General features: G+C 39.1%; 1 protein-coding gene across 1 annotated transcript in view; it reads left to right on the top strand.

Moving 5' to 3' along the window:
• GPBP1L1 (GC-rich promoter binding protein 1 like 1) overlaps window positions 1-24264 on the top strand; it is a 31782-nt gene that overhangs the window by 1894 nt on the left and 5624 nt on the right. The window contains exons 2-8 of the mRNA XM_069023289.1: window positions 12817-13697; window positions 14384-14498; window positions 14774-14903; window positions 15269-15552; window positions 18292-18364; window positions 19517-19710; window positions 23196-23336. Coding sequence (XP_068879390.1) covers window positions 14439-14498; window positions 14774-14903; window positions 15269-15552; window positions 18292-18364; window positions 19517-19710; window positions 23196-23336 — 882 coding nt within the window. The 5' untranslated portion in view covers window positions 12817-13697; window positions 14384-14438. The remainder of the gene's footprint in view (window positions 1-12816; window positions 13698-14383; window positions 14499-14773; window positions 14904-15268; window positions 15553-18291; window positions 18365-19516; window positions 19711-23195; window positions 23337-24264) is intronic.

Below are 24264 nucleotides of genomic sequence, written 5' to 3'. Positions count from 1 at the left end.
AATTTTACTTTGAGAATATCTACAGGGTATGGTCAACTTGTCTCACATGTGTGACTGCTGTGTGGTGTTACTGAATCTTGAAATTCCTGTTTTAAATTAGGAAATGAAATCACTACAGGAAAAATAATATTCACTAGCATTTTCATTAAATGGAAACGGTATTTCAGGAGTTGTGGGATCCTTATTTTAACACAGAAAAATCCTGTGGTTGGATCTGTGAATTTCTTCAGGAGTGTGGGGTGTCATAACGTAGTTTTTGCCATTACAAAGTGAAGAAAAACTATTGGCTCAGGAGCTAAAGTTACCTTATTTTTTTTCAGCGTTACAAATTGTTTGAAGTTAGTTGTGTAACTGCTGGATTGACTTAGCTATGAAGTGTACTCCAGGGTGTGCTTTGTTTGTTTGTCTGAAGAGATTGGAAAAGGGCTGACTCTGTTCAGTAGAGCTGAAGCATTAAAGCACCTCTCTCCAGCAGAGTGCTGGCTGTGCTTGCATGGACACAGCTTTTCCTTACAGCTTCGTAGAAATAACCAGGAGGTGACTGTTGCTCTAGCTTATCCAGGGAGAGATCATAGTTACTGGATTTTGCAGTTGATGAGGTAGTGTGTGTAGCAGGAGGTTTGTCTGGGATTTTTAAGTTTTATGTTAATTTATTTGTAGAGGCAGGAGTGGTTTGGTTTTGGTTCTGCAAACTCAGCAATGTAGGTAGACATTTTACTGTCACTTATGTAGTGACCAGGATGCCAACTAAATCATGTGTGGCATTTGTTTTAGCAAGAGAAATTGAAGTCCGTGTTCTCTTTGCTCGTCAGATTTGATGAAAAGCAGTGAAGTTGGCAGAAACGTGGTCCTGCTCAGAATACTTCATGAAAGCCAGGATGTTGTTTAACTTGTGTGCTGTAACTTTATATGTTCCTGTGAAAATGTGCCAAACTTTAACGAGTTACTGTATGGTCAAAAGATAAATTTATGTTTTTGGGAGTGGATTTAGGTAGAGACTGATAGTGGCTAAGTGTCCACTGCCCCATACATGTATGTGTAAACACTGTGCAGACGTAGAAGTTCTAGGTTAGACAGGGCTGTGAGTGTGACAGTAAGCAGGGAGGGGAAGCATTATGGCTTAATTGATCATACATATTAGTGATCAGGCTGTATCACTCCAAACTGGAAATTCTTGATTAAAGTATGCAGCTCCTTCTCTAGCTGATCTTCAAAAGTCAGGAGAAGAATTTTCACCCTTTATGCTACTTAGACCTTTCTATAATTAAACAGCAAAACAGTTTTGCAAAGTGTTGGTGTATGCAGTTCTATAATATGACTAATCTGAAATAGTTGCACTTCCAAGGTCTGGCTTAACAAAAATGCTTTGAACCCGTGCAGCCAAACACAACTGAGGTTTTCTGCAATAAATGATGCTCAGAAAGAAATACTTTGCAACATGTGACCTTGTGCCTCAGGGACTGTTGTACATTAGGGAGTTCACCAGGAGCAGCTGAAGTTCTAGGACTTAGAGATATTCTAGCAAAAATGCCAGTGTTGGTTTGTTTTCTCCTTGAATCTTGTGATCATTTCCAGTTCAATGTTTTGCATAGTTTTATCCTCCACACTGGAAGGAGTATCACAACTCTGTGGTGTGATGTTAGTGGCTCTTGATAAGAAAATATGTCTGTAATGTTGTCTGAATGTCCCTGGTTTTAGGAATCCCCTTTTTTCAATAGAAGAAGAAATTAGGAATTTTAATTTAATTTCCCTTAGAGCAGTTTTATTTTTGGTGTCTCTTCTAGGTTCTGGCTATCTATGTGACCCCCTCCCCATAGTGTAGTCACAACATAAGGAGTATGTGGCAATGAGTGACACTCTCTTGGAATTTTGTCATCTTCAGTTTGTGACAATTAACTTGTAAATAAAGGACTGAGTCTGCCAGGGAGGTATATGGTATTATTCTGGGCACAGAAATTATTGGTATTCACAAAGTTGCTGGTGAAGGTGTATGGTAAAGATTACAACAGGTCTCCCTCCAGCCTTTCAGCAGAGAGGAGTGTTTTGCCATTGTGTTACAATGCGTCATCCATCATCAAGGGATTAATCAAGACTCACGTGAGATGATCTGAAAAGACCTTTGATGTTAATCTTAAAAAAACTCAGCAAGGAACTCTCATCCTGAAAATGTTGAATGTGTTATGATCTTGACTGTTAGTTTGGGAAAACTTCTTTCCTCTACTTTGAACTACAGTTAAAAGTAGAGAAATGGGTTAATGACAGCTTTAATGTCTTCAGGTTGACTGGGCCTTCTGGAATGTATCCTCTAGTATTTAGGGAGCTGAGAGCCTGTGGGGGTGGGAAAAGTTCCAGAATGCTGAGGAGCTGAGGAGCATTTTCCCTCACAACATCTAGAAAAAAGGCAATACTTGGGTATGTCCAGGGGAAGAGTGTTCACATCAGGGAGTCTGCGTCATGTACTTTTTGGTGGTTTCACTTCCCTATATTGCAAGATGTTCTTACTGAACACACAGATAATGTGATCCTGACAAATTCAATAAATGGTCTGAAAACAATAGTTTTGGATTCAGCCATTTTGGTGTAGATGGGTTCAAATTACTGTGTTTTGGTATATTGCCTACACAGACAAGTAGCAGCTGGCAGGGCAGCAGTTCTGTGGGGGAGTATCTGGGGGTTGTAATGGTTCCTAAATTATCATGAGTCAGCAGCATCACTGTCATGAAAATTCACTTGTCATACTGGAACATATAGAAGCATTTAAAATAAGGTAATGAAGCAGTTCAACGTTCTGCCGAGGAGTGGTAGGTGTTCAGCAGGAGCTATCTTGTTCAGTTTGGGATAATGTCATACTTGGGAAAGTTATGGCTGTGTAACAAGATCCGTAAAGAAAATAACAAAGTCTGTGAAAGAGAGAAACTGTAACTAAGGATTGGAAAAAAAATTGATTGGTTAGCTCTACGGTGGTTTTATACAACATGTTTCATCAGACATTAGCAGGTGATGTATACAGCAGCTTAAAAAAGTCACCTGCAGGTATAACTGGGAGGCAGCTCTGACATCGTGTCGCTGCCTGCAAGCTGTCACACTTGGTAGGTGGGTCATGTCAGTTTTTTCATCATTGGTGCTTTGAACTTGAAAGCTTGATCTTTGCCAGTAAAATTTGACTGGTTGAGGGTGGGTTGTTTGTTGGTTTTAGTTTTTTTTTAAAGCATGGCTATATTTGATCCCAGAATATGATAGTAGATCCTTTTTCTGCTGCCAAACAGTGCTAGGATACAGGGTGGTCTGTGGGGCTTCCCCAGAAAAAAAAAAACACCACCTTCTAAAGTTGCCTTTCAGTCAGGGAATACTGAAGTTTTGGTCTGGAGAAAAGATTTCTTAAAAGGTATCTGCAAGGAGAATTTAGTCAGGTTTCTACATCCATCACGAATAAAACAAGTAGTTATGAGTTGAAATTGCAGCAGAATATGTTCAGGTGAGGCATTAGATGCAGGGACAGGCTTTCAAGCCATACAAATGACCAAAACAGATTGTAGGGATACACTGGAGAATGCTGGTGTGCTAATCTGGTTTGATTTACAGCTTCCAAAAAAATATTCCAGTGGAGGTATGTATAGCTGCATAATGAATTCCAGTCTGCTGATGACAAACTCGTTTTTCTGATACTTTGAGACATTTTAGGATTAGTTTTTGGACCTCTGCAGGCTGAAGATCACTGTACAAATTGGTGAAGGGGGGGCGGTGCTTAGTTGACTTTCAGAGACATCTGATGGAAGATGGTAGAGCTAAATTCTTTTAAATCTCAGGAAAAGGTGCTTAACTATGCAATGTATGAGTATTTTTTTTCCCACACAGATGTTTTGCTTGTATTCCTAATTTATTGTGGGACACTAGGATAGAAGAATCAGTGTTTTAGTCTTGGCCCGTACAGATTACCTGCAGAAAAACAATAATTCTCTGCAAGATCTAAAGACAAAGCTGAAACCAGCTGGACAACATTTTGTCCATAACTCCTTGCTTTATTTTAATTCAGTTTCACAGACTAGATTGTAGATAGAACTCCAGGAAAACACTGTGAACATCTAAAGAGGATATATGTCCCAGCTGCAGCAAATCATTAGATCACAGGATTAGAGATCACTTTTTCTCTTTTTTTTTTTTTAAGCCAAGACCAAACTAGTGGAATATGTATTATTTTTGCAATTTACTTTATATGTATAAGAGTTGTTTTAAACTGAATTGTGTTCAGTGACTTTTCTGCATTGATGTTTGTTAATACTTTCTCAATCAGAAAGTGCTGAAAATGTTAAACCAGTGAAATGAAAACCACTGCAGACAATGTAAACTTTACAAACTAATGCAGGTGTTGTACGCATGCTGAAAAGTGCTGAGTGAACATGCCTTTGTCATGTCCTAGTTACGGACGGATAAATGCAGAGTTTGATCATATTGTCCTGGTCTTGATGTAAAAGGGTTTGGAAATAATCCAGATTGCAGGGAGGGGCAGAAAAGGTATGAGTTGTCCCTCAGTCTTGGCAGGCTGTCTTTAGGGGAAGTACCTATAACTGGAATGCACCTCCCTTCCCAGTTTGTAGTACTGGTCTTGTAGGACCCAGGCAGTGGTATTGAGGGGAAGAATTACTACAGTACTGGTTAGGAGAATGGTCTCTTATTTCTGAATGTCCTCTGTTTTGTTGACTTTCAATTCTCCTTCCTCTTTGCAAATGACATGCCTTTTACTTGCTTATCCTTCATCTGAAATGCAGATCTGTACTTCCGTCTACTTGATTTGTAGTCTCTCTTGCCTTGACACAAATATTTGATAAATAGTCTGGTTGCATTTGAGGCTCTTTTCCAAAGGAAATATGTTTTTCTCCACTCCACATGGAATATATTTAAATGTAAATGTGCTATAGTAGCAGTAATAACCCTGGTAAAATACTGGCTTATAAAATACCCTTAGTGGGAAATACCCATCCCATGATTTTTTTTAAGGTACTGGAGAAGTACTTACTTAACTTCTGCTTAGGCTCCATCCACATCTCTGGAAGACAGGTAGGCAGGAGGTATGTAGCATACAGCAGGGATAAGCCAGTAATTACATATTTGCAATTCTTTCCTGATGATGGAGAACATTATCCTGGTGTGGGCTACTGAGCAGTAGAAGTGACTTCGTTCCTTAAGGCTTTGGGCAGACTGTACAGATGCCTCTTCATTGCCCTTTCACTAATTCTGTCACAAGGGTTTGGGGACAAGAGTGGTACCTTAAAGGCAGCCATGACGAGGTGCTGTGCTGTGTAAGGTTCTGGGCAGAACAGAGCCTTATCTTGACTTACTTGCAAAAAAATCTGTAGATCAAAGTGCAGTACAAAATAGATGTTTGATTTTGTTCCTTAAAGAGCTAAAAAGACCTTTAGATTTGATTAAAATAGTAGAATACCTTCTCCAGATTTAAAATAATATTTTTATTTAATAATAATTATTTTATTTAATAAAATGCTAAAGCTGTTTCAAAGTTCAGAACATTGATCACGTTTAAAGCCTAATACTATTTAAAATGTGTTTCTTTGGTTTGTATCAGGAGTGTCAATAGATGCACTTGTTTAAGAAGTGTACCATCCCTGAAACCTTACTTCCTGCAGCAGGGCAGAGCAGTAAACAGGTTTTAATATTTCAGGTAAATACCACAGTTCTCTAACATAAACAGTACTAAAGGCAGTGAAAGGGACCTTGGAGGGGAGGGAAGTGGAATCTTAACAGGCACAGGAGAGAGGCATAAGGGATGGCAGCATTGCCAGTGGCTGCACAGTATGAAACATCCAGGAATAACTGGTGGTAGGCATAATATCTAGAAAGCCTGTGTTCTCCTATTTTGTGCTTATGAGAAGTTGACCCTTTTAGATTTTACATGTTTAAAATGGCCTTATCTTGGTATTCTTGGTGCTTTGAGGAGTAAACTCATGAAAACCCCTTAGAAGGGTTCATTTTTGATGTATCACACTTGCTGGCTATGGTCCAGAGACTTATCATCTTACACAGGCTTCTGTACAGGCTCCCCATGATGCTGCCTTTTCCAAAATATGCTTTGGGCTTTTGAGTTAAGTACAACTTGCTTCCAAAGACAAGTTTGCTGGCTTTTGTGTGGTAACCTTGCTAGCAAAAACTTGGTTCAACAGAAGCTTGGAGGGCCGGTGTATCATCAGTCAGTAACATTTCTAAAGGTCGTGTTTTTGTGAGTGGTGTTTTCTTGTTCGATGAAGAATCTTTCCTACAGTCCTAGAAGTCACTTTTTTCTGTTACTGGGTTGTTACTTTTGTATGTCCTTGTATCTTTAATTGGTGTCACAAAGGAAAAAAAATAATCTCCTTACCCCCTACACTCTAGATTTCAATATGTATTCACGAGACCAGACTGTTAAGGCTTTTGCTCTGTGTGTGGTTTTGTGGGGGTATGTGTTTGTCTAGAAGTTTTGAAGGAGGGAAGACTGGGTCAGCATGGCCTTGGAGAAGTGGAAAGTAAGTTTGTGAAGGGACAGGTTGTTTGTGAAGCAGAGCTGTGTGAGATGTCAATGGAAGGACTGTCAGTAGAGAAAAGGGGATTAGGATGTAGATGTGTCTGTATGGACCTTTCTTAACCTATTTTCAGTTCATTTAAGTTAGTCATCTGGTTTGTGTAAGTGGTCAGGTATGTAACAAGTTGGTATGGTTTTCCCCCACCCCTAGCCTGTTACTCTGGAAGAACTTTTGTATGGCCAAGCTTCTGGCATGTTTTCATTTTGGAATATAGATTTGCAGTGTTCTGTCTAGAATACAAAACAGTTTTGATGACTCTGCAAGATAGATTCATTTGCTTTAAACTTGAAAACCAAGTTGTTAATCTTTCTGTAATAGATCTTTTTCACTAAAACATTTAGGATCTGTATATGGGAAGGTTTTAGTTTAGTACATGATTAACATTTTAATCCATCCTTTAGTATTCTAAAATGGGCTCATATTTCTATAAATCTAGAAAACTGTTATGAGTGATGCTCTGTATTTTTAGATACTACATTTTTTTCAGCAGCCAGATACAATTTAAGCAATGTTTTTTGCAGTATTTTTAATTAATAGGGCTGTCCTTTATTTTGGAAGGCTGGCTGTGGGATATAATGGGAAGAAACGAGTAGTGATGGCATATCTGGGATAGTTCTGGTTCCTGATACCTCAGGTGTGTGAGCTCTACCAGTTGTACGTGCCATTCCGGAACATCTGCATTTGTCCTCTCCAAAGGGAACTGTTTTTGAGTTATGCAGACAGGGTGAAGGTGTGTCTAGACAATTGTATTAATGGAAGTGAAAGGAAAAGGAAAGTAAGTTTGTTTTGTAGATACTTTATGTAGGTGAACTGGAAATGAATGATCTCAACTTGTGAAGACACGGCTCACCAGTTGTTATGACAACTGTTGAACGAGTTATGCTGCACTCATGTCTTTTATAGTAAGGCCTAATAATGCATGCAAGGTTGAAGCAAGGTTTATAATTATATTATAAATGTAATTCACTGTCACAGATTGCCCAGAGAAGTTGTGGATGCCTCATCACTGGAAATGAGCGTTCTGGTAAAGTGGAAGGTGTCTCTGCCTGTGGCAGGGGGGCTGTAACTAGATGTTTTTTAAGGCTGTGTGCCCAAATATGATTATCTTTATAATATGTTTTTGATAGTAAGACCAAACCTTGTTATGTTTGGGGTTTTTTCTGGAAAACAGGGTAGTGAAATTTCACATGAGGCTTTTTGATAGCCTTAAGGAAGTCAGTAGCATGCTTTTGAGTCTTCCTGAGTTGGACTCCAGGCTGTGGCTCCCTATTTTTGTGAATCTATTGGGTGAATTGGAGGTTATTAGAAAGAGATATTTCAGTGAATGCATATTGTGTTAATTCCTTATCATAAACTAACATACACCTATTCAGTGACACTACTCTGAAAAGTAGCTAAGTGGGAAGTGGTCTGTTCTGAATGTTCGGGCATATCTGCTTGATTAAATAACTTTAAAAGAGCTTCACAGAAAGAAAACTGATGAGGGAAGTAAATTCTGTTCTGCTTTCTGCATCCATGAAATTGGTCACTAATTTTTCTGAATGCTTTTGCAACCCAGCTGACATCTGATCTTTAGGTGATCTTTAGGAGTATTACTGAAATCCCAATTGACTTGGCTGGTTAGAAAAACAAATCTTTACTTTTTAAAATTAAACATGCTTTATTTAGAGCAATAGATAGAAATGCAGCGAACTGAAATTGTGGCAGGGATAGACAGGTGTTGTCCTTGTGACCTTTTACAGCTGCTATTAACTGGATTGATAAATGTGTAATGAAGGGTAAAAGTTTACTTTTATGCTGGTTTTCCACTAGAGGCTCCACGTCTTTGTGATTTGCTGTTGCAGGGAGGAGAAACTGAATTAGAGGCTGCAATTAATAGGATTTGTGGTAGACAGCAGTGCTGAAGCGACCTGGGAACGTTTGCAGGGTACAGTGAAGCAGAAAAAACACCCAGTAAAATGTGTCCATTTCAGAAATGTGCACTGCAGTACGTAATGTGGACAAAGGTTGGAAGGCCTAGTTCCAGGTATTCCCAGAGAGGTGGTGTGCTGGAACAGCGTGTCATGGCACAGCAGGCAGCCTGTAACTCAGGGGAGACTGCTTCCCCTTGTGTTTTTGCAGCCTTGTAGGCCAAGGCAGGAGATGGAAGAGGAAGTAAGAGGAAAAATGCACTGCTGCTAAGGCTCATCTGTTCTGTTTGTTAGGACTTCTGAAATATCTTGATCCATTTCCAGTGAATAATTTCATGGCTCAGTGGCTCTGATTATCTTTAGCTCATCTCTCTAGGCTCTTGTTCTGGTCAATGTAAGTCTTTACATATTGAACACCTCCTTGGTTCCCACTGTCAGGTATATCTGAAAAGCTCAGCTTGAGAGTCAAAGCTTTAGAAACTCTGGTTTAGAGATTAACTCTGATAAAGTGTGTGTTAGGAGTAGAAATGAAAATAAACAGAAGGCGGAAAACCGGGCAACTCCCTCCAACAGTGGTAGAGCAAGACCTTTATGAAAGGGGTATTGGAGAATGGGGGTTTCTCTCTGACTGCAGATGTTTCTTTCTGTAGTCTGTGTCTCTTTAACTTGAATGTGCTTGTATGTTCCTTCTGTTTTCATGCCAGTTTTTAATATTTGTTTAGGCAAATACACTATAAAATCTGGTATATAAAAGAGCACCTGACAAGTTTGTTTGACTCAGTTTGACCACTTCTACTTGCATGTAAAATAACACAGTGAAGGGTATTTAGTTGTGAAACTTAAGCACTTACCAAGGGGAAAAAAGTACTTTTGGAACAACAAAAACTTACGAAAATAGGTTACTATGAAGTAACAGTTAAGACATTTTTAATGGTAAATGTAAAAAATGATAATATAAATTGTTAACAGTTCTAATTAACCTTTAAAAATAAGTGGAACCCAGGTGCTAATACAGGGTTTAATTTTTTTTCGTACTTAGATTACTTGCCAAAGACTATTTTATTTTGATGGGTGAAATAATATTTTGGGATAGTTGACAGACAACCATTTTTTTCTGCACCAAAGCTCATTAATGCAGATTTCATTGTTCTGAAAGGAGGTATGCCTTTAGAGAACATTTCATTTAGTGATATTATTATTATTATTTTCTCTTTTTCTGATTTGTATTACCAGAAATAATTCACATTTTAATTCATTTAAAAGGAAACCGAGAATTAATTAAGTTTGCATTGACAAGCACTTTCCTTTGCTTTTTTTCTGGAATTGGGAGTGGCTACTGATGATCTTTGTCCTTGTGTTTTCCACAGTGAAGCAGAGATCAGTACAGATTGAACTGTAAATGCAATATTAGAAGAACTGAGTAGTTATCAAAGGTCACTTCAGTTCTGTGTAGTAATAGGGAAAAAAAATCTGTTAGGTATTAGGAAGAAAATTTTTCAAGTGCACACTTTTTCTACTGTATAAATGGGCCATGCTCCCAAATCTTGAACATTTGATGCAGTTTTCGTGACGTGAAGAACCTAAAGAATAGGGTAAAGGCTAATAAGGGTGATTAGAGGTATTTCAGAAGGCTTCCAGGAATAGTCTTAGTTTGGAAGAGGCATGACGTGAGTCAATATATCTTGTGTAAAATTGTGAGTATCATGAAAAACCGAATAGAATGTGGTTGGGCACTTTGGTAGCACAAGAAAATACCCAGCTGAATTGAGGCTGGCATTTTTTAATAGCTACAAGTTGACTTCTACACAAAGCACAAGTAAACTGTGCCCACTCTCATTTGGGAGGCAAAAATGTATAAATGTGTCTGAAAACAAAGCAACTTGAACAGATTTGCATAGAAGCTCTGACTGGTAATAAATTGTAATACAGACTCTGGCTTAAAAGTCTGAATAAGTATCCTGGGAGTCCTGCTGCTATTTGTTCTTGGTCTTGCACTTTTTTTTTCCAATAATTTGTTACAGGTTGCTGTCAGAGATGGTAATGGAGAGACTGTGGGTCTTGCCCCTTAGGATTTTGTGATGTTACTGTTGTCAGTAGAGTGGTAGGTTATGGAAGTGGTCTCAGGTAGGTTGCAGATCTGCTGTTGGATGGGATCCAGAGCGTGTGTGAGAGGGGGCTGTAAAACCCAGCATGGGGGCTCATCCTGGAGACCGAAGAGTTTCAGTGCTACTGTAATTTACAGCACTTCATCTAACAAGGTTTTTGCTCTAGCAAAAAGTCTTCCATTTAAATGTGACATCCCTTGTTCTTTTTGTGCTGGGATGTGCCCAGGAAGGCGATGACTGAAGAGTTTTGTATGTCCCTACCGAATTTTTGGGGTCAAGTCTAGGAGTTGTACTAGAGGGCTACAGGTGCACCAGGCACTGCTTAATGAACTGCCCTGGTCATTCATACTTACAGTGATCAAAATAGCAGCTTAAGAGACCCAAATCTCTGCAAGATCATCTATAAATTGGTGGTTGGAGTTTTACAAAATGTTTCACCTTCGCTTTAATTGTGCTGAAATATGGAAGGAAGCCTCGCAGCAACATGAACTGTTGATGTGCTTTCCTTTTACCTTGCCTTTTCCAAAGGTCCTGGGAACCTTTTTGGTAAATGGAACCTGGGTGTTGTACTTCTGTGGTGTTTTTATTTTTGTTTTGTACTCAGACCTGGTTCTTACTTCAAAACTGCAGTTCTGTGATGTTCATTTATTTAGATACCTTAAATCCAGAGAACAGTTCTCTGTGGGCTTTCTTTAGGTCCATTTTTCACATTGCTGTGAACCATTCTCAAGGTTCACTAAATCAACTTCTTAAATTTTTTAACTTCTATCAATAGCTTGACTTACCTTAATTGCTATACTGTTCATTCTGAAAAGCATATTTATTCAGAAGGTAATGAATCTTGTTTAAATATAGTCAACTGCATTGACTTTGTCCCTGTTTTGTCTTTCACTTACTCATCAAATGTTTGGTAGTAGACTTAGAAGGACCCATCTTAAAGAGTTCTGTACCTGTGCAAGTTCAGCATGATGGGAAGTCTGTTCTGTCTGCAGCAGATGTTCTATTATGTCCATTATGCACACTGAAAAATTACCCTTTAATATAAAAATATGTCTTTATAGATTGGTTGTTTGCAATGTGTAATGCTCAATAGATTGTAGCACAGGATAGGGTGCTCAGAAAGTTCCCAGGTCAATACTGTGTGTGGCCATGACCACTCTGTTTTTTCTTTGTCTTGGCTGGTAGTTTATACGTGTTGTGAGGCTGCTTGTTCTTGCTTTGTCTGCAGAAATGTGGTTGTGGCTCAGAGCCTAGGTGAAGTGTTTCCATCTTTCCAAACTCCTCTATACAACAGTAACATACAGTTCCAGAAAGAAAAAAAAAAAAAACATAAAAGTGAAGGGATTTATTAAAGGGGTGACCCAGAAGATAAAAGGTGGTTGTTCTTTTACTGTTCCCAGTGTGTGTTTATTTTGAGCCTTGATGAAAATCACCTTAAAAACTTTTTTTAAAAACCCACATGGTTAGAGTAAAGAGTGACATAACATAGGCAATGAAAACCAAAACTGAGCAAAGAATGGAACCATATCCAAACAAAGAAAAAAACTCTGATAAGTCAAATATAAAAGCATAATAAGGCACACCTAAAGGCATCCTGAGAAACAGCTGATGGCATCAAAACAGTAATAAGCAGTCTTGGTTGTTTCAAGATCACTAAACTGTGTATTTGCTTCTGGTTAGGTAGGATGGTTCAAGGAAAAAGAGGTCATAACAGAATAACTCAGGCTGTGGTGGTGGTGATATTTTCCATGGAGCAGTTAATGAAATACCGTTTGTATTACTGTCATCATCCTCTTGAGAGGGGAGTCTGGCTGTACTGGTGAGCAGGTGAGGAATGATGTAGGCATGTAGAGATGAGGCATTTGGAATGGCCAGGCATACCTGCAGCCTAGAGTCTCATTATTTTAGCAGCAGGTTTTTAAATTGCTATGAAGTGTGGAATCGCTTTCATCAGCTGCATGCAGTTTCTCCACTCTTCCCTTTATTCTGATTGCTTTTGTTGCTCTTTTGTGGACTAAATCTGGGAAGTGATCATTTAAAAGTAAAAGTGCCCTTTTCAGGGACTCTTCTTTTAATTAGATTATTTCAGGTTTTGTTTTGATTGGAGATCAAATAGCTTTTGGCACTTGTACTATAGTTGCTTGATTTCCCTTTCTGTTCTTCTCTTTAGTCATACTTTGTCATGTTTATGCCACTTGTATTGACGGAGTTTTGTTTGGTTTTTTACAGTGACGACAGTTCCTGTCTCGCCTCTTTGATGGAAGAGGACTATGACCCAGAAGTGAACTCTTCACTGTAGAACAAGAAGCTCTTGTGGATAATTGTGTCCCTTTAAAAGCAGCACCCAGTCTACAAAAAATAGAGTAGAAGAGATTATTTTTGGACCTGGCTTTTTTTGTTCATGTGACCTATGTTTCAGCATGTAAATGGTGAAAAACAGGGAGAAATTTGTGCCTGCTTCTGAGCTTTATATCAAGTAGTGCTTAGCTCTGTGGAGCATTAGCCAAGTTACGTGAAGACTAGAGTATATCCTAACATTCATTTTTTAAAATATTTTACCTTTTTTTAGCAGATGTATGTGATAAAAATGAAATTTATATTTTAAGAGCACTTGGGCAGATGCTTCTTGTTTAGATCTCAGCATTTAGGGCAAACATTTTTACGTAACATCTTTTTTCCAGAGCATTTAGGTTGATCTGCTGCAGATCATGAACTGTCCAGCAGCTTTGAGTGTATCTGTTCAGTATTAACCATGATGTTGCTCTGAATGTTGTCATGCAGACTTGACAAACCTTTTTGTAATGCAAAGGCTGACTTCTGTACTACCATAACCAGAGGAAATTTAATGAGGTGAACGTGGGCGTGGCTTTTTTAAATATAAATTACCTTCTTAGGTATCTTTTTTTTGTAGTGAGAGTGCAAAGAGAGGGTAAAATGAGCAGCTGAGGGGGTGAAGGGCACAGTTGGCACGAAGTGCGGCCTCTTGTGCTCTGCTTCGAGACGCACTATTGCCTCAAGGCTGGCCTTCCAGAATTCTGGAGAAGGAAGGAACTCAGAGGTCACTGAAGCACACAAACTGAGGACATTGGACTGCAGAGGCCAAACTCAGGGTAAGCGATCATATGTACTTGCTACTTTGCTATACTGTATTGATTTGCTTCTAGATAAACTAAAGTTGAAAAGTAAAGCAAAATGGTAAATTGGAGAACCTTCCACAAAAAAAGATGGAATTCATGTATACAGAGCAATAGTGAGATGTTCATCATTTTGAGCAGTAAAAATTGCTGTGATATGTTGGAAAGAACATAGGAGTTCAGGAGCTGGCTTATGGTTGTCTTTCAGGTCTCTGATCTGCTCTAAATGTCTCTTAACATCACAAGTTGGTCATATTTGATTTACAGCCTCTGGAATAAAACATGCAGTGGTCACCCCTTTGCAGACTGTGACACAATGATCAGTGAAGAATTGTACCCCAAATTCTGTTGTATCTTGATTTTTACATCTGCCTTGTATGGCTTTTCTATGCCATTCGTTCTGCTTCCTTCCCACTCCATGCCCATTCTGTCATGGACTTCATGGGTGTGTTAAGTGTAAATAGGAAGTAACGGGGAATGTTGAAGTTCTTACTTGCTTCAGTCAGAGGAGTAAAGTCAGCAGGAGAAGAAAAATGCTCAAGTATAATATGAAAAACTTCAGCACTTTCCCCCTCCTATTTGTTTAGGCCAAACTTTAAGAGGTAAATTGTATTATTATTTCAGTTTGGTAAGATGACAGGGAGTGTTCTTTTCATTTACAGATCCTGGCCATGAGGTTTGATGCCTCATTTTATTGAAGGGAGACACTGGACCTAAATGGCGCAGCATGACTTTGTTCCTGCCTGGCTTAACTTCTCAACACCACAGTCAACCAAGGTAACAGTAATACAGATCACCTCCTTTCACAGCTCTTGACCATGGGTAAGATGAGTGCGTTAGGTTCTCTGTGATTCTATGTGAGACAGGTGGATTTGTGACAGGCTCATTGACATTGCTGGCTAATCAATGTAGATATGGATGCTGTATTGAAAACTCGTACAGGAATGTGTGGGTTGGTGGTTTTTTCAATTAGCCAAATGTCACTGCTGGACTGACAGGCTCCTGGAGAGTCCAAATGAGTGCTTCATAACATGACTTTTCACTTTCCACAGTCCCCTGCAGCCACCTTTGAGAAACATGGAGAGCATCTTCCACGGGGAGAGGGCCGCTTTGGCGTGAGCCGCAGGAGACACAACTCTTCCGATGGATTTTTCAATAATGGGCCCCTCCGAACTGCGGGAGGTGAGTAAGAAGGATCAGAATGCAGCCTGAGAGCAAACATTTTGAAATGTTCTACAGAATGAAGAATTCAGCAGAATAGAAACATTGTCCCAAACTGTACCTTTTCAAAACATCCTATGAGGAAGTTGTACTACTCTCTTCTCCCATGCAATGTGCTCAGGCCTTAAGGGGTTTTCATGGTAGCTGTATGTGCATTGTGTAGCTTGTTTTGTTTTCTGATATAATCACACAGTACTTAGTAAGTTCAGCTCAGCAGTTGCTTAGTGAACATGGGCTGAACAACAAGAAAAACAACCTGATATTTCCAGTATTCTGTATACTGTGTTGATTTTTTTTTATTTGCATCCTTATCTCCTTTTGTTTAGACTGCTGGCATCAGCCGTCCCTTCTCCGCCATGATTCTGTAGATTCTGGTGTTTCTAAAGGAGCTCATGTTGGGCTTTCTGGCAGTCAGCCTGGCTGGCATGGTCCCTCACGGGGCCATGATGGTGTGAGCCAGCGTGGAGGAGGAGGAACTGGAGTTCATCGCCACTGGAATGGCAACTTCCATTCTCGGAAAAGTTCCGCCTTTCAAGAAAAGCTGCCTGTTGAATCCAGGGAAGAGAAGAAGGAAGATAAAGAGCATTTGCAGTTTGAGGAGGAAGACTTTGTAAGTGTGTAGCTTCTCACTAGAAGTGGCAGGTGTAAGAAGGGGCTTTTCGATCTCATTTGTATTAGCATTGATAGGGGATGAGGATCTAGAGTTACATTCCGTTCCACGTTTGAGACACAACAAATTTAATAAAATTATTCTGACACTGATAGGATGCTGATTGGTACCCAGAGCCCTCAGGACTTGGCGACCTGTTGGATTATGGGGTTTGGCTCATATGTTTTGCAAAATGGTTATTGTGAATTGAAGGCATTGTAACATTCAAGCCAGGTCTTCAGCGAAACCCTTAAGGTGGCAGAGGAAGAGTAGTTACATTGACTTTGTGTCTTTGCTTACAAAGCCTTTTTTTTGCTCCTAGAAATACATCTGTTCGGCTTATCTTCAGTCTGCCTGCTTCAGTCTTCCTGTCTCCTTCCCTCTGATACATGTTGGTGTTTGTGATAACCTTCCCAAGCTTGTTCATGACATGCTCAGACCTTTGCAACCGTCTGCCTTGAATCTTCTGGAATAGTATTATCAGAGATGTTTTCCTCTCTCTCTCTCTCTCTCTCTCTCTGTTTATCTGTGGATCAGGGTTTCTTGAGCCACTTCTTCCATCACTATCTCCACCAACTTCCTTCTTACTCAGCATTTTGATTCATGTGGTTTTATCAGTATGATAGTCTCTTACATCCTGACTCTATTTTTACTGGAGTATCATTCGTTTTTCAAACTTTATCAAATAGTACTTGGACTTACAGCTTTCATCCTTACTATGTACCTTCCTTAATGCTAATGCTTTGAGAGATGTGCACCTTTTCTGCTTTCTCTTTTCAATTTAATTCTATTTCTTCTGACCCCTGAAGAGTATTTTATTGTTAGACCATGTGTTTTTCTTTTTGCATCTATTTCTTGCTGTCTCTAGGCTCTTCTTGACCAGTGTAATGAGGGGAGTATCATGTGTAAGGTTCTGGTAACTCTGTCCTTTCCCCTAATGCAATTCCTCTGTCTTTATCTTCAGTGCTAAAGCCTTTGCTGCCTCCTGTAATGAGAGGTTCTGGTGATACTGTACACACTTGCATGTATCATCATCATGAGGTTTTTGCTGTCTTCTTCAGCATTTGTCTCTGGAAGGCTGTTCACAACTGAAATTGTTGTGGCAGTTTGATGGCTTTTGCTCAGGAATTTACGAGTCAGTGAAATACACTAATGCCTCCAGCTGCTTCAAGCCAAAATCCAGAGCCTACACTTAAACTGCCACAGGAGGCAGTTTGATTTAAGCTGCTGGGGTTTTTTTTCAGTGAAGTGCCTGGGAAGTGATTGCATGCTCTTGTTCAGCTGCTGCTGCTTGGAGCAGGAGCCTGCATCACAGGGTGGTTAGCAGCTGGAAAATGGGGATAAAGCTTTCCTGTCGATTTCTGTTACCTGATTTGTCAAGAATACTGTAATTCAGAATTTCTATAAGCCTGTTTTTTTGACTGTCAAAAGTCTGTTGAAATCTAGAAATATTGCAATGACTGTGACTGTGCAATCTGTTGTTGTCTATCTTGGTCTAAATCTTTATTCCACGTACTTCATTCTCTTTGCCTTGATGAGTGCCTTCCCCAACTACATGGCTGTTTCTTCTCTAATTACTTGCCTCATTTTAAGATGATAATACCACGTGCTGGCTAGCAGCAAGCTTTATTTAGTAACTCCTGTATTGTTTTTGCCATAGTGGTGAAACTGATGTATGCTGTGGTTAAGTGTGTAGCTGTTAGGCCTGTGTGGCTGACAACACTTTTCCTGAAAGGTTTGCAAAGCATGTTGTTAGTCTAAGTGTGAGCATGTCTACTGTAAAACTGACCTGTAGCTAAAAATTGAAGCTCTTAAACAGATGAATTTCTAGGGACTGAGGCAGGAATTTATGCTATGGTATGACATTTTTTCCTAACTCTTATAGAACAGGAATACCTCCTATGTCAGATGCTCGCTATTAGAGAGTTATGCTGTCACCATAGTAACTGACATATGAGAAATTCATTAGAAAGAGGAAAAAGATGGCTGTATTTTGAACTGAGGTTATTTGGGACACGGGAAGAGGAATAGCTAATCAGGAACACTTGTCACTGGATGCTTAGATTTTCTGCACTCTGCTTTGAGATTGGATATATATCTGTAGTTGTTCCACCAAGTTGAATTCTGAAACTGAATCCTGGGTAAGTCTGCAGAGAGCACAGAGTCTGCGTGCACTCTTGCCCTAAAAAGTGGACTCTGAAGTTTGATATCAATTTAAATGTAGCTTTTTTTTGTCAGTAAATATATTCCTTTACATTATGAATCTAGTATTGCTTTGGGGTGGTTTTCTTTTAATTGGCTGATGCACAATTATTGTATTAAAATATTTATGAAATTAGCATAGATTCTTCATGTTGTGATGATGTGGATTCTATTTTATTTTTTGAGCTGCTGACCAAATACCTCATTTTTTTTTTTATACATGTACTGATTAGTAGAATCTACTTAACCATAGTAGAAGACTAGAGGGCTTATCCTGAACCCTCTGATAGTTCCATTGGAAATACAGCAGAAACCAGGGAGAATGCAAACTTGATTTTTAGATGTCTTTGTGGCAAAGCACTCTCTTCCACTTTAAGTGCTGTTCAGAGAAATCTACCCATACTCTGGGTTCCTGGAAACAAAATGTTATGTTAATACTGATTATTTTTTTGTTTTCTATGATAGAACAATATAGTCATTTGCATTGTCTTTTTACAGCCATCTTTGAATCCAGAAGCTGGAAGACAAAACAACCAGAACAAACCTTTAGGGACACCTTCTGGAGTATGGGGTAGGTAAAGGTCACTGTACACAATGCTGATGATGGAGCAGAAAATTGTAACCAGTGTTTAAATGCTGGGTTTTTCACTCAGAAATACTTTAAAGACTTTAAGTGAAGGAGACAGTTTGCTGCTTTCTGTCCTTTGCTGTTTTCCTCCCACAGTCTTCCCCAATCTCTTGGCCTTTGTGTCTATTTGAAATTGTGCTTGTCTTGTCATAAAAAAACAGCCAGTGGCAGTAATGTCACTGTTCTGTGTTCACTTCCTGTCATGCTGCAGTTACCATTTCACACAGACATCACTTGAAGGGCAGAGCAGATTGGAGTGAACTCGACATTAGTTCCTGACTTGGGATCTTCATAGTGGAAATACAGCAAAACTGTCATAATTCTGTGGTTTGAGTTTAGCTGATTTTTTTTTAAACTCAGAACAGCCTTGCTTTTGATCCTGATGTACTCTGTGAATCTATGCCTTTAAAAAAAAGTGAAACAAGATACTAGTTATAGCAGTTAAACACAGATTTGTTAATATCTAGTTGGATTAGTTGGGTTAGATACTGTAAGTAGTACAAATGCAAAAGAAACTCAAAAATCCTTCTTGCAGTACTGTTGGATTGTGTTCTTTTTGCTTGTTTGTCGAGTAGCTGTTGTTCTGCTCAAAACCTAATGACAATTAACATTTATGGGCTTTTACCTGTTCATATTACTAGTGTTTTTAAAGTTGTTGTGCTCCTGGAAATGTGCTTATCTGGCCTAAGAAATATTAACTGTGCTTGTTTGTAAAAGCACTGTGTCTTTTGAGGTATAAGTTCCGTAAATATTTTTGCTATGTTAGTGAACTAGCAAAGCTGATCCATGATTGATCAAAAAAATGCTCATAACTGTTCTGATTGCTGTAGAATGGTGCAAGGCTGTTAAGTGATGTCACTGTAGGTTTTTTCTTTCAGTATCAAGGAAGCTGTTGTGTTTAAATTAGAAAAGATTGTGTTTAGATATCCACATGCAGTATCTTTGCTCAGAGCTGAAATGAAAGAGCAGCTGGTTAACAGTCTCAGAATCAGATGTGTAGTGTCTAAGATGGAGAGGGAGGAACTGGAACAGTGTACTGAAGCTGTTCTGAAACTGAATATCTGTATTTCAGAATCTCTTGTTTTGTTTTTACAGAAAACCCCCCTAGTGCCAAGCAACCTACCAAGATGCTGGTCATCAAAAAGGTTTCAAAAGAGGATCCTTCTGCCGCCTTCTCAGCTGCATTTACATCACCTGTTTCTCACCTGGCAAATGGCAACAAAGCCACCACCATTGTCCCAAGTGTCTACAAAAATCTGGTTCCTAAACCTGCAGCTCCTCCTTCCAAGGTACAGGGGGTTGCATCCAAATTAGTGAACTGCAGATCAAGGGAATCAACCCCCCAACAAGTAGCAAGAGCTGGAATCCAGTTGTTTCTGGGGCAGTGGCTTTTACAGTAGAGGTCTATTTACTACTAAAGTTGTTCTCTGTTAAAATGCCTTTTGGTTTTGTCCCTACACTGAGGTCTATTTGAATGGGTGTGTCCTCATGCATTAGACAAATCCTTATCTTAATAAGACAAAACAAGCAGTGCTGGAGAGGTGGAATGTGTGCTGCTGTGTGCTTGAGCTGTTCACGTGACTACCTTGAAAAATCTTTATTGGGTTACAATACTTTGATGTGTCCAGAACAATTGAGGCTAAGATCAGATTAGATTGTAACATCCTGCAATTCAGGTGTAATTTAGTTGAGCCTTAAAAACAACCTGGAAGAGCAATAGGGTTTGTGCTATAGTTCTTTTACTGGAGGAAATACAGTAGTGCTAAAAAAAACCAAGTAATTTTTTTTTTTAATTTCTTAGTTCTAGGCCTAATTTTGTCCATTTTTCTGGAGAACCAACATGTATAGATTCCTTAGAAACTTCAAAGAATTGATAGTGAAAGTATATAAAAAGCTAAAAAAAAGTTAGCTAGGGTATTCTTAAAAGAAATGCATACTTTGATTTCTAAAATATATTAATTACTAATGCTGGCTGCGACATTCCAACAAAATCTTCCCTATGATTACAATAGATTATTCTTACACACTTCAAAGAAAAGAGAAAAATAAGAGACACTCAGCTTTTTTTTTTAAGGAAGTAAGTTTAGAGCTTCTTTCCCTTTTGTAAATGTCTGTTAATTCAGGTTAAATTCTGCCAGCTACAGGAAAAAATCATAGTGGTTAGAATGATTATCAAATATTTTTGTCTAAACACTTAATTTGACAGTTGATCTACTTCTTGGGATAAATTGACCCTCTAAGAAAGGTTATTTATAAGGAGCTTTTCATTCCACAGAGTTTTCAGTCCATATATGTTCTTGTTTAGATTAGATAAACAAAATGCAGCTTCTAATGGGTAGGGAGCCTGCTGTGGCTTTTATTTTTGCTTTTACAGCTTGATTGATACATGTGTATACATAGTCTGACCTGGATTTAGTCTGGATGTTTTGAGTGTTCTTTGAAACAAAAGGCCAGAGGTACAGTTTCTGACCAGACTGTTAGATTATCTCTGGCTTCAGTCAAGGAGAGCTGCTCTTGAAGCTTTTCCTAACCATGTTCTGAAATTAGACTATGTAGGTTTTGATTCCTCAGATAAAAAGAGCACATTATTCAGTGCTCACAGTTGGAATAAAACTATGATCTGAAGGTTCAGCATCCATCAAAAATAGTGGTAGGGCTTTTTTTGTTAGCTTGCTTTACATGTTACATAGGTCATTTGCATTCCAGATTGTTTATCTATATTTAAATCAGAGATTATGGCAGTATGTAGTGGTACCTGCCTAAGTTCCTTTTAATTAAGTTTTTACTTCACTGAATCCAGTAGGCCTGGATTATACCTGGATTTATACCTGAAATATTACAGTATTGATAACACAGGAAATGTTCTTTGGCTAGTGGAAAAGGTATTAATTTTTGATCTGTAGCCCAAGAGATCAATCACATTAAGCAGACTATAAATATGTACTTGGTTATTTAGCTGCTAATTTCTAAGTGTTTATGCACTGACATGGTGCTGTGGTTACTGGGGCAGTGTGATATTCCTCAGTGTTGGGGATTGCAGTGCTAAGAATTATCTGCTGATGTCATCAACAGTGCTTTTGTTAATGAATGGTGACCATTAGCAAAACCAAAAGGTGGGGTATCAGCATATCCTTAGCCGCAAAAACTGTGTGCCTTGATGCCTTTTTAAAGTCACAGCCTTAAAGCAGCTGTGGTAGGATGGAAGGCTTCTAGAAAGTTGTCCAGGAATTGCAGTGCATAAAGTAGTAGAGGAGTCAAAACATTCCTTTCACGAAGTCAGCAGTATTGGAAAGCTGTCACAGGAAAACTGAATGAAAAATGGTTTTGTTAAGTTGTACCAAGTAGTTCAGAAAGGAAGAGAACTGGTGGCAGTGAAGTATGTTCTTCCTGGCTAACTGAGATGGCTCATAGCTCGCAGTCGATCAATCCATGAAGGTTACACTGAGCTTCCCCAGGAAAGCAGTAGGGGTCTGTCTTTGGATCTGCCTGAGCTGCCCCTTTGTGGAAGCCTGGAGAACAGCACCGGGCAGCTGAGAGCTGGGAATCGAACAGTGCAACCCTGGAGCTGCAGAGAGAAACTTTTTGTCAGAGTCACACTGCACCCTAATTTTAATACAGGCAATAAGTATTGCGCAGATTAGGGTATTTCTGGGGTTTGAAGGGGATGTTTTTAATGTGTGCTGTGAATGCCATAGAATCCATTTGATAATGTGGGATGCTCATTTTTAAGTTGGAGTGGAAGAGTAAAGCTGATGGCCTCCCCATGCAATCTATTTAAAAATTTATAGAAGAACCCAGTAGACAGTGACAACATACTGAAATAGTGCCTCTGTTCTCATTGCTGGCAGATTGCAAGATCTGTTGCATCTCAGATGTAACTCAATCCTATTTGTGCATGAATTATTTTACTAGTGACTTGAAGGTGGCTTCAGAAGTCAAAGGAACCTGTATTTTTAATGTTCTGATAGTGTCTTGCTAGTGCCACTTGATACAAGTTTCTTCTTAGGATTGTTTTTGTAAAGACTCTCACTTCACAGTGTTTGTCCCTGACTGATAAGAGAGCTTCAAGAACAACATTCCAAGTAACAAAAACTTACCTTGAAGTCTTTGCTCTTCAGCCAAATGGCCAGTGTATTCAAAGGGATACTGCAGAGAGTATCCAGGGCAAAACAGCAAGTGATCCTGCACTGTAATAAACTGGCTGCTTGCTTCTTTTTCTTGTTGTTGTTGCTGAATTGGTGCAATGAAGGACGTTTTCATAGCTCTAGGAAATAAATAATTTGCATTCTCAATTTGCATTCTCACCCTAAACAAACTCTTCCTTGATGCGCTTTTTCCTCGCACAGGCAAACTTCCTGTCAAGTGATTGGAAGCCTTTCTTTGTGGCATGCAGTGTTTCCCTAAGAAGTGTAATTTTAATTGGGATTTTTTTTTAATTCCTGTCTGTGGGTAGCTGTAAGATGAATTGCATTACACATGGTGGTTCCAGTTCATGAAGGGCAATGCTGGATTTTCTCTTTGAGCTCTTAATGGTGTTTTAGTGAAGGGTGGTGCCCATGAACCAGAATTGTGTGTGATTTGGGGGAAACAGCAATGCCAGGGGAAAAATGATGGTTGTTGAAATGGACCTGTTGAGACTGTTCTTGCAGAGGGAAGGAAGAAAATCCATACAACAGCCAGCATAATGTTGTTTATTTATTTCAATAATTTGCAAGCAACCCCTTCTTGGGCCTTACCATTTACTGCCCTGTATTTTGTGTTCTTTTCAATACAGCCAAGCCCATGGAAAGCCAACAGAAGTGAACATAAACCAGGCTCGCTGTCCTCCACCCGTGACTCTGCCTTTACCAGTCCAGTGTCTGTAACCAAACCAGCGGTACTGGCAAGTGGCTCAGTCCTCACCTCTCCCAAAGAGGTAAGGGTTGGGCTTAGGTATAGGGTGGGAACTTTGGTCACTATCACCTACTCCAGCCTATTCGTGATAAGGCCCTCTCTGCATGTGGTACCTACCTTTGCACCCTCGATGGATGACTCACTTGTACATGCTTAGCACATTCTGCCACATCGATGATACACTAAAAGAAAATAAACCTTCATAAAAATGGGGTTTATCTGGCTGTAAAGCCATTGGTGTTTTGTTCAACTGTATTAGAATTTCCTTCCAGTAAAAAAAAACTCTAATGCTTTAAATGGTGTTGTGTAACAAGACATGCGTCAGCTCAGTGTTATGGGAGTGCAGATACTAAGAACTGATGTGAATAGGTAGGTAAATTGATTCCCATTATGCTCTTCAGTATAGGAAAGGAAGGGGAAGGAAGGTGATCTGCCTTATTTCCTTTCTCTAGAACAACAGCACAAACACTAGGTTCTGAGGGGGTTGAAGGAGTTTAACATGTGTACATGTAACTTTTCAGCTACAGTATCTGTTCTTAATTTTGACCTTGGAAGGAGGTAATCTGCTGAGATGGAAACTGACTTGCCCCTAGTTTTGGTCTGAAGTATAGAGAGAACATTGAAATATAAATCTCTTAATATTTCAGCAATACCTATGACATTGCACAAGAAAAAAAAACAAAAATAGAACAGATTGTGATAAATTCCTGGCCAAAGCAGCTGCTCTTTACAGATTTGGCTTAATGATCTTGGAAGTCTTTTCTTAATGATTTTGTGATTCTGTAAATGATTATTCACAACATCTGAAATTAGCTTGTTCATGTTTTAAGTGTAGAATTGAGGGATTTTTCTCGTAGTGCATTTTTCTTGTTCCTTTGTAGATATTACTTCCAAAATAAGGCCTTGTCATCTTTATGATTCTCTGCTTTGCGGGCTTTACTTTGCAGCAG

The sequence above is a fragment of the Aphelocoma coerulescens genome, chromosome 8 (genome assembly GCF_041296385.1).
Source record: "Aphelocoma coerulescens isolate FSJ_1873_10779 chromosome 8, UR_Acoe_1.0, whole genome shotgun sequence".
Classification (NCBI taxonomy): domain Eukaryota; kingdom Metazoa; phylum Chordata; class Aves; order Passeriformes; family Corvidae; genus Aphelocoma; species Aphelocoma coerulescens.
This window is presented reverse-complemented; position numbering and strand designations above follow the sequence as displayed.